The sequence below is a fragment of the Trematomus bernacchii genome, unplaced genomic scaffold (assembly GCF_902827165.1).
Source record: "Trematomus bernacchii unplaced genomic scaffold, fTreBer1.1, whole genome shotgun sequence".
NCBI classification, from domain to species: domain Eukaryota; kingdom Metazoa; phylum Chordata; class Actinopteri; order Perciformes; family Nototheniidae; genus Trematomus; species Trematomus bernacchii.
Window position 1 is genome coordinate 3,325,774 of NW_022988043.1, and position 10,447 is coordinate 3,336,220.

Below are 10,447 nucleotides of genomic sequence, written 5' to 3' on the forward strand. Positions count from 1 at the left end.
TATATAACGCGTTCCTTTTCATTAGAATAGCTGATAAACAAAAAATAAAATACCATCCGCTTCCCAATGTCTCTCATTATTTAATAAAAACTGGAGTAACACTGCAGATGTAGCTTTTGTTCCTCATATAGTCTTCTTTCTCTTCATTCATCAGTTAACTTGTCAGTGTTCGTTTAGTGGAGAAAATATTCGCCATTGTTTGAGGACAGAGCGTAAAGTGGAACCTTTGTTGCACTGTTTTAGCTTCAAGGGGGACTAAAAACACCGTCGGACCCATGTGGGCGTGCGGGACAAGGGCTTCCTGTTATGAACTAAGGGAAACGACCCGGCGGGAGTAACGTTATCAGTGAGTTTCTTACAATTTAGATCATTTCATTCATGATTTAGCAAATATGAGCGATGCATTTAATGTAGCTACCAATGCTAGCAGTGACTGTGACGTTTAACATGTGCATGCTAAGTTAGCTAGCTAGAATATAACTTTTTGAGAAGGTGACGATGAAATGCTATGCACATAGTGGCAACGCGTCTAAAGTAGAAAATGAGTTTAAATTGTGTCCTATTTCCAACCAATACATGTGTCTGCTCGACAAAACGTTAAGAGACTCTATACAAAATGAAGTCCCTTATATGACTTGTACTGTTGTACTTTGTTTTTTAGGTATTGACTTACTAAACAGTGTTGAGCGGAGGAGCCATGCCTTTCCTCCATGGGTTTCGCAGGATATATGAGTACAAGCCGCTCGTGGACGCTGTCATGAGTGTAGTCGGACTGCTGGAAGGAGGCGGAAGTCACGAGGACAGGTAAAGCTGAAGCCACCATATTTATATTATTTATAAATAGTTGTAGGCAGACATTTGTTTTCACGATTATCCTGACCAAAGTAGTTGCAATTCAGGTTATTATATAGAAAATATGCTTAAAACTTACTGGAATCACTTTACCTTACATTTGTTTAACAAACAAATGGTATTTATTGCAATCACAAATAGGACAGTGTTTTTGTAGTAAACATCCTTTTAAGTAAAACACAATCAAATAATTACTCCTAAATCCTGAGGCTGGGGATGAAAGTGTTAAAAACAAATTGCAACATTTTGTGAGTCTGTTCTTTCACGATATTGACATATCCTTGCCCCATTTTATTATAACTTTTTTACTTTTCTACCTTTTCAACCCAGACTGCTTTTTCAAGTCACTTGTTGTGAGGATATTCAAGATTACCCAGATCATGGGATACCACCCTGAATTAATTGTCAGAGTATTTTATTGTAATTTGCTAAAAAGAAAAAAACGTTACTGTTCATGAACCACTGGCTCAGATAATGAAAAACAACAACATAAGTTACCATAGCTATGCGGATGATACCCACATTTACATAACCATTTCACCAGGAGACTAAATTCTAAATGCTCCAATTCAAACACTGAGTAAGTGCATTGAACAAATCAATGACTGGATGTGTCAGAACTTTCTCCAATTAAACAAAGATAAAACTGAGGTAATGGTTTTTGGAGCCAAGGCAGAACGTATAAAAGTTAGCGCTGAGCTTCAGTCTGCAATGTTCAAAACAACACATGAAGCCAGAAATCTTGGGCCCTTTCTCATGTCATCAAATGTCCCTCCTCGACTCCTATCCTCGAGACTTAGTCCCGCCCACAGGAGATGCGAGCGGAGGAGCCGAGGAGGGGAAGCAGCAGGCGGTTAGAGAAATGAGAACTCCTCTCCTCTGAGCGGTCATTTTAAAGAGACGTCCATTAATGATGACAGGAGGCACAGCAGCCCTCTGTCTGATGGACAGATGTGTTCATGACGACTTATATATTTACTTTGATTCATTCACAGTGCGGTATAATGAGACAATAACAGGCTACAGATGCGGACATACACACAGACACACACACACACACATATATGTATATATTTATATAAATATATACAATTTCAGAATCAAACAGAGCACTCTCATAATAACGTAACACTATCAGAGACTGGATATATCCCCCCCCCTCTCTCTGGTCGCTACAATGAGGGAAATAAATAACGGGCCAAAAGTTTTATTTACAAGTATTACAAGTAAGCAGAGGACACCAAACCAACTGAGACCTGTCTGTCCGCTGCATCTACGCACACACTGCACCACACACACCTACACCACACACAAGCACCTACAGCTCCTAAAGCATATCATCAGGCTACAGCCGTTGTGTATTTTATTATGTGAAGCACTAAATGGTTTTAGAAAAATATCGACTTTGTTTGTAGATATCTACTAAACTAAAGCAAATAAAGAGAGTAGGCCTGTTATACTGAGTGATATGATATATATTATACACACTGCTCTGCTTTCTGCACGGACCTCACAGCATCTTTTTTAAATGTCCTGTACGCACTTTGTACGCATCGGTGTTCCTTGGGGTCAATTTGACCCCAGGCTGTTTTAGAAAAACATATACAAATGTCAACATTTTACACATATTTGTGTTGATTGTGTAGGATGATATTGAGGTGACTATTACATGCAAATGTAATAGTCACCTCAGTAGCCTACATGTTCTGCCCAAATACTCGGAATAGGGACTATTATATAACGCGTTCCTTTTCATTAGAATAGCTGATAAACTTTTAAAAACTACTCACAACCTGGAGCTCAAGGGTCAATTTGTTCACAAAAAATAAAATACCATCCGCTTCCCAATGTCTCTCATTATTTAATAAAAACTGGAGTCATTTTAAAGAGACGTCCATTAATGATGACAGGAGGCACAGCAGCCCTCTGTCTGATGGACAGATGTGTTCATGACGACTTATATATTTACTTTGATTCATTCACAGTGCGGTATAATGAGACAATAACAGGCTACAGATGCGGACATACACACAGACACACACACACACACATATATGTATATATTTATATAAATATATACAATTTCAGAATCAAACAGAGCACTCTCATAATAACGTAACACTATCAGAGACTGGATATATCCCCCCCCCTCTCTGGTCGCTACAATGAGGGAAATAAATAACGGGCCAAAAGTTTTATTTACAAGTATTACAAGTAAGCAGAGGACACCAAACCAACTGAGACCTGTCTGTCCGCTGCATCTACGCACACACTGCACCACACACACCTACACCACACACAAGCACCTACAGCTCCTAAAGCATATCATCAGGCTACAGCCGTTGTGTATTTTATTATGTGAAGCACTAAATGGTTTTAGAAAAATATCGACTTTGTTTGTAGATATCTACTAAACTAAAGCAAATAAAGAGAGTAGGCCTGTTATACTGAGTGATATGATATATATTATACACACTGCTCTGCTTTCTGCACGGACCTCACAGCTGTTCTCACTGTAAACATCGCGTCTCGATGAAAGCAGTTAATAAAATATTATCCAGGGGATGCATGCAGATCTGTGATTGGCTGAGATCAGTCCGGCCGTGCGTCTCGACTCTTTGAAACATCACTGTTGCCGGAAATGCATCCAAGGAGGAGCCGTGGAGGACCGTGGAGGACCCATCAGTGTATCCTCGGTTATAGCTCCTCCAGAGAGCCTCCTCGACGCTCGATGCTCGATCCTCGATGTGCATTTCGAGAAATGAGATGTCCTTCAACATGGCGCGCTAAAATTCATTTCCGGGTCACTACCGGAGGACCGAGGAGTCGAGGAGGGACATTTGATGACATGAGAAAGGGCCTTGGTGTAGTCATGGACTCTGACCTGAGTTTCAACAGTCACATTAAAACAATTACTAAATCAGCCTACTATCACCTAAAGAATATATCTAGGATTAAAAGACTAATGTCATAGCATGATTTGGAACAACTTGTCCATGCTTTTATCTTCAGTAGACTGGACTACTGTAATGGTGTCTTTGCAGGTCTCACAAAAAAATCTATTAGAAAGCTGCAGCTAATTCAGAACGCCGCTGCTCGAGTCCTCACTAACACTAAGAAAGTGGATCACATCACTCCTGTTCTGAAATCTTTACACTGGCTTCCTGTGTGTCAAATAATTGATTTCAAAATACTGCTGCTGGTTTATAAAGCTTTGAATGGTTTAGGCCCAAAATATATGTCTGACCTACTGCTAAATTATTAACCATCCAGATCTCTCAGGTCTTCAGGGACGGGTCAGCTTTCTGTCCCCAGAGTCAGAACTAAACATGAAGAAGCAGCGGTCAGTTATTATGCTCCAAATATCTGGAACAAACTCCCAGAAACCTGCCGGTCCGCTGCAACTCTGACTACTTTTAAATCCAGGCTGAAGACTTTTCTTTTTGCCGCTGCTTTTAATTGAACTATTCATATCTTAAACTGCACTGTAACTTTTATTCATGTATTTTTTCTTTTAATGTTTATTTTATTATCTTTGCTTTTTAATGACTGTTAAATGCCATTTTCTTAATGTCTTTCATTTTTGTAAAGCACTTTGAATTGCCTTGTGTTGAAAGGTGCTATATAAATAAACTTGCCTTGCCTTCATGCCTTATATATATTTTTTTGTGCACATTTTATTTCCATTATGTTCATTGGAGTTCTTTCTCAAAGCCTTTTGTGAAACAGATTAATAAAGTTATTAAGGTTAAATCCAATGTATCTTCATGTCTGATGCATAACAGTAAAAGGTAGTTATTTGAAATGTTCAAGTGTGTGTCAGTTTGTTCTTCTCCAGCTATATTGTTATAACTTCTGCCAGTACACAATGTATAGTTGATCTGGTAGCATTGCATACAGTTTTGATGAAACGGTACACCTTTCTGCTCTTGTGTTCAGAGTCAGAAGCCCTGAGGGTGAGTCCGCTCCTTGTAGCTCTCTGGCGGAGCTTCTGGAGCGAGAGTCCCAGTCAGAAGTGTTTGTGGAAGGCATCAGCTGTTCTCTCTCTAAGGTAGCAGAGCATGGACTGGTCGACGCCGCTGAAATCCTTCTACGATACGGAGCTGATCTAAACTTTGAGGGTAAGCTATCTCGTAAATTAATTGTACACAATAAAATGGCACATAAATAGGAGTAGCCAGCCAGATAACCCTAAACAACACTATAAGGGAACACTAATCCTAATCACACTTCTCTTACTGTGTACAATGACAAGTTATATATGAGTGTTCATTTTTTATTATTTTAAACTTAAATCAATTGTTTTCCTCTTTGTAAATTAAGTGCCTTATTGTCACTAGAAATCTCTAGGACTTGTTTCTGTAACAAACGGTATATATTTTTGCTGCTGTGATGCAAGAGACATTTCAGACTTGATCGAACAATGAAGTATTATATTATTATTTTCGCTTTTTTGGCTAGTAGCTACAATAGCTTTCATCTTGCTACAGTTTTAATAGGTGATCGGGAGTCTTTGTCAAATGCACAACAACCTGAATTCATAGAGAAAATGTAATAAGTGTTTGAAGTGTGGGACCTAAGTGGCCCTGCCATTTTCAATCTTACACAAGGATTGCATGTTTAAAATTGAGCAAGTTGTCCATATACACTGAAGAGAAAAAGTCTCCCTTTTGCAAATTGCAGTGGAAAGTGCTGCATGTCTTACGGCTGTGACAGAATCTGCCAGGGTGTCAGATTCTGCTGTGGTGACCTCTGGTGGTGGCAAGCATGTCTTTCCCCTGGGACATAATTAGGCTTCCTGGCAGAGGCTGCTTCAATCATCTTTTACATGTATTGAATGCCTTTTTCCAGAAAGTTAACACTGACAAATTCTCCCACATAGCATGCAACTATGTTCAAGCTTCTCTATTCTTTGTGTTTGTCATGCCTTGATGTTTCAAAAATAGTGTGTGCAAACTATCTGAGAGGCCTGTAGCAAAAGCTTATGATAGTAAAGCTAGTTACTAGACAGGTTCATTTGGTCAAGCAAAAATAATAATACATTGTTAGTGTTCATGCAGCACTTTAAGGCATATCATATTTATATTTATGTTTTTCGATGTCACAAAGAGCTCAGGAAGTAGTATCAGCAGTATTCGTGTTATGAAAATGAAAATCCACCATATTAATAATGACTACAGCTTTTAAATCAGCCAAAATAAACCGGATTAACTAGATGGACGGACCCAAGTTTGTTTTAACCCTTAATAATATGGTCAGTAATATATAGATATATGTAGTTAGTATTTACAATCAGGCACAGGGGGCTGTTCTGTTCAATGTAAAGCTTAGAATAAACTTTGGTTTATAATCTGCTTGTATACTGGATTGCTGCAAGCTACAGCATGGAAGAGTCTGACAACAACAGCTTGAGAAAACACTCAGTCACCAGTTAGTCAACACATATGCTGCATCTGAAGCTCTAAGTAAATAAATACAACACAAGGAAGTACTGAAAACACCCTTCAACCAGATCCTTTAAACATGAATTGGGTTGCGGCAAATTGGCCATCATGCCTTTTAAAGAAAATGTAGCATTGTCAGAAATCTTAATGTGATAAAGACTCCATTTGTTTAATATTCATTTCTGTTTTTCTATCCAGACCCAGTGTCCTACTATAACCCTCTCCATATGGCAGTTTTGAGGAACAAACCAGACATGGTGAGGCTGCTGGTCAGGCACGGAGCAGACGTTGAAAAGAGAGACAGGGTGAGGCAACTCTGGATGATTTATGTCCTCTTTTGTTCTCATGATTATCTTTCTGTAGCATTGTGTGTGTAATATAAATGTAACTTGGTAGATCCATGAGAGCAGTCCCTTGGATCTGGCCAGTGAGGAGTTGGAGAGGCTGCCCTGCTTGCTCGTCCTTCTGGAGCTCGGTGCTGATGTCAATGCAAGGGATAAACATGGTACATTGCCTGGCCTTATTCCAAGATATGTATTCTTTCACTGGTTGGTTCATTCTAACACCTGATTGTTTTGGTTTCATCCCTAAAGGAAAAACCCCTTTGCTCCATGCCTTTGCAAGCAGCGACGGACTCACTGTGCACAACATAGAGAACATTGAGCTTCTTCTTCAGAGAGGTACTGACTGTGAAACAGCCTTCATCTTCACTTTGCCTTCTTGTCCGCTTTCAAACAGAATCGCACTCAAACCACTACATTCAGGAACTTGTGTTAGTATGCATACCTGCCCACCTGTATGCATTTTCAGATCAAAGTAAACTCAGGGGTTGTCAGGTTTAAATATGCACATAGAGTTGTTATCGAAAGTGAAAATGGAGCAGAACTAATCCTGTGATTCCGGTGTGAAGCGACTGACTGACCGACAGACAAGACTTTTAACTGCAGGAGGTTTAGGAGTCAAAGTCTTTCACGTCTTCATAGGCAGTGTAGTGGTGTCATCAATCTGCTTTATTAGTATTTACAACACCAGCATAAAACAGCAGCACATTGGGAATTTTATTAAAAGTCAGTTTATCACAACTGTTGGAAGTCATCCAGAGCTGCGATGAAGTTGATCAATAAACAAAAAATTGTATTTATATTTTAAAATAAAAGTTTGTCGTTCATATGGCCATAAATATTGTTTGAGCCTCTCAAATATGAAGATATCCTGCTTTTCTTTGTTTAATATTGATTGACATGCCCGGTCCTGTTATTTGATGTTTTGTTTAAGAAGCTGCTATAGCTGCTTTACAGTATACGTGGGTAAAGAATCACAACAAGCCAATCTGTTATAAAAAACCCACTTAAAATAATCTTAATTTAAAGAAAGGAACACTACAGACTATTGGTCAAGCTATGTCATTCTCCACTGCCTTGATTTGTACTATTCCTTCTCATGAATTCTTTCTAATTATGATCTGTTTTGAAAGTTACCAAACCTTATAGAAGTACTATACATGTATGTCTGGAGTAGCCTTTAATGTAGGCAGCAAAGGCTCAATTTAAAACCAGTCAATGCTCGGTAGTTTTGTTTTAGTATTTTCATAAAGGGCCTAAACAATTACTAATTTGTAGAAATGATCATCATTAAATATAGTTTATTGACAAATTGGCTCATTATTTGAATTTACTCATAACCTAAATATTGTTCTGTGTGATGCTTTCTTCTCTGCAGGCGCTGACGTGAATGCGGCTTCTTTAGACGGTGAAACGGCTTTGTCCTTGCTGGTGTTTGTGGTCACGGAGGCTCTGGAGGCCACCGCGGAGGACGCTGCTGAGATGGGTAACTTTTGCTTGAAAGCCACACAGCTACTTTTGTCTCACGGTGTGGACCCCAGCTCCTGTCTGAACGCGGACGGCAAGTCCTCGGTGATGCCCACCCTGACGCAGACGAGCCTGGAGCACTTCGACCTGCTCTTCCCTCTGGCGGTGCTGTTAATCCGGAGCGGAGCGTCTTTGGTTTGCTCCCATCACGGCGACTCTTGTTGGTCAGGGTACAGCCTCCTTTTCCAGCGGCTCCACACAGCCCTGCAGCAATGCCCCGATAAGAGTCACGCCTCCGAGCTGCTGGAGCAAGCTGAGGTGTTGCTCGACTTAGCGAAGGTTGACCTCATCGCGTTGCATGTGGAAGTGAAGCTCCCTGTGCCCGGTCGAGACCCTCACCCCTACGCTCAGGCTCTCAAGGACCTGCACAGCCGCGTAGAAGAGCATGAAGCGAACCCTCCTGCTCTGCAAAGCTTTTGTAGGGCGTTTATAAGGAGCCACCTACAGCCTGGGCCCCTGGAAGACAGAGTGAAAGCTTTGCCATTACCGGACAAACTGAAAGACTTTATTCTTCCTGAGCCTTTCCCTAAGCCCGGCTGGGACTGCTTCAAGCCCCAACTTAGCCAGCGCTGACAATATAAGCTACCAATAGTTTGTGCTCTACCTGAAAATCTAAATTGAAGGACTGAAAAGGCCTGTAGTAGTTGTATAAAAGTACTGAGCACCATTGAGGCCTTTATTTCAAATCTTATCATAGTTTTCTCTGCCAAATGACCAGACAACCAGTGTATGTTTACTTCAAGACACAAAGTTATGTCAAATTACAACTACATTTAAACTGCCACACAGTGAAGTGAGTCATATCAGTGAGTTTAGGCAGCGGCAATACACAATACAATCCACCAGATGGCAATGTTGCTCTCTCAGCTCAGATGTTAGGGTCACAGATTTAGCCATTCACAGAGCAGCATGTTTAAGTTGTTCCAGCGCAGTAGGCTCCATCTATATTTCATCTCCTCAACATGATGGTGGTGTAATTTGTGAATATTCTCGCTTAAATATAAAAATGAACCAATAAATCAGTCGGGTTTCTCCCCATCAGAGTCCTGACAGCTGCACACAAATATCAGTTTGACATTTTTTTTTTTATGGCTGTCAACATGTAACTGTTTGTAGCTGACCAGGTAGTGGCAGTGCAGCGCTGAGTGTGCCTCAAACTCACTGGCTGCCTGGTTATAGTGAAGTAATTGTTGCTATATATATTTAGCATGTTCATACACCAAACATCAGTTGAGTGAATGCAACAAAAAAAGGAATATAACGCTCCAACACTGCAGGAAGCCTGTAGATGTTTTGACACTGTTCCACTGTGACATAATGTGTCTGCAGTGGCTGCTGGCCTGGAAAGTTTTACCAAGCATTCTTAATGCTAATGTTTAAATTCAGATGAATTCAGGGGCCCTTTCCTCTTTTTTTTTTTTTTTTTGCTTCCTCATATGCACAAACCCCAATCTGCACATCCCGTCTTTGCTAATAAACAGACGGCTTCTAAAAGAAACACACCACTGTAATGCGGAAATACTACAGGGTACATATGTGTTTGCGTCCATGTCTCTGTTTGTGTGAGCAAACTAAATAGGACATTGTGTTACACAACTAACCCCTTCCTGACATTGCTGAAGCTGGAGTGGCTCCAAGGCTTGCAAGCGCTCCAGCTCCTCTTGGTTATCTAGGTCACAGCCTCTGAGGAGAAGAGCCTCAGCAGCAGCAGCAGCAGCCCTGCATGACACACGCTTCACTCTCCTGTCTGACTGAATCTCTTGACAAAACCTCAACACTGGCCCTGGTCGAACGAGGGTGAGAGAGAGAGAGAGAGAGAGAGAGGGAGAGAGAGGGAGAGAGAGGAGGTTGGGAGGAGGTTGGGAGGGGGTTGCAGGAGGCAGAGCAGTGAAAAGAAAAAAAGTTACAGAGACTGCATATGTGGAGTGGTTGTGGGAGCACTCATGGAGGACACATGGAAATGGCAACGTTGGATTACATTTATACAATACACTAGCTGTAGGAACATAATCCATCCAACCAACAATCACAATGGCGGGGGAAAACAGCCTTCTTCCACTGAGTCCAATCCCTGCTTGTCGAAGGTGATAGAGATAGTGGGGGGAGGGCTGAGGCAGTCCAGCATTTATTGGAAAACAGCGCGAGTGAAGCTCGGTACTGAAATTAGTTATTGATCTATTCTCTCCCTGAAGCCCATGGGTCTTTCCCACCACACCTGCTCGTTCTCTCAGAGCCTTTTCTTTCCCTGCAACCCATTGTATCTCTCGCTTCTGTGCTTTTCTG

The 10,447-nt window shown here is 40.9% G+C and overlaps 1 protein-coding gene across 1 annotated transcript; it reads left to right on the forward strand.

Moving 5' to 3' along the window:
* Window positions 1-213: 213 nt before the first annotated feature.
* Window positions 214-9,228, forward strand: asb6 (ankyrin repeat and SOCS box containing 6). Its single transcript, XM_034118711.1, has 7 exons — window positions 214-346; window positions 662-804; window positions 4,792-4,973; window positions 6,495-6,601; window positions 6,693-6,801; window positions 6,890-6,976; window positions 8,016-9,228. The coding sequence occupies exons 2-7, from the start codon at window positions 698-700 to the stop codon at window positions 8,735-8,737; spliced, it is 1,314 nt and encodes a 437-aa protein (XP_033974602.1). The 5' UTR covers window positions 214-346; window positions 662-697; the 3' UTR covers window positions 8,738-9,228.
* Window positions 9,229-10,447: the final 1,219 nt, after the last annotated feature.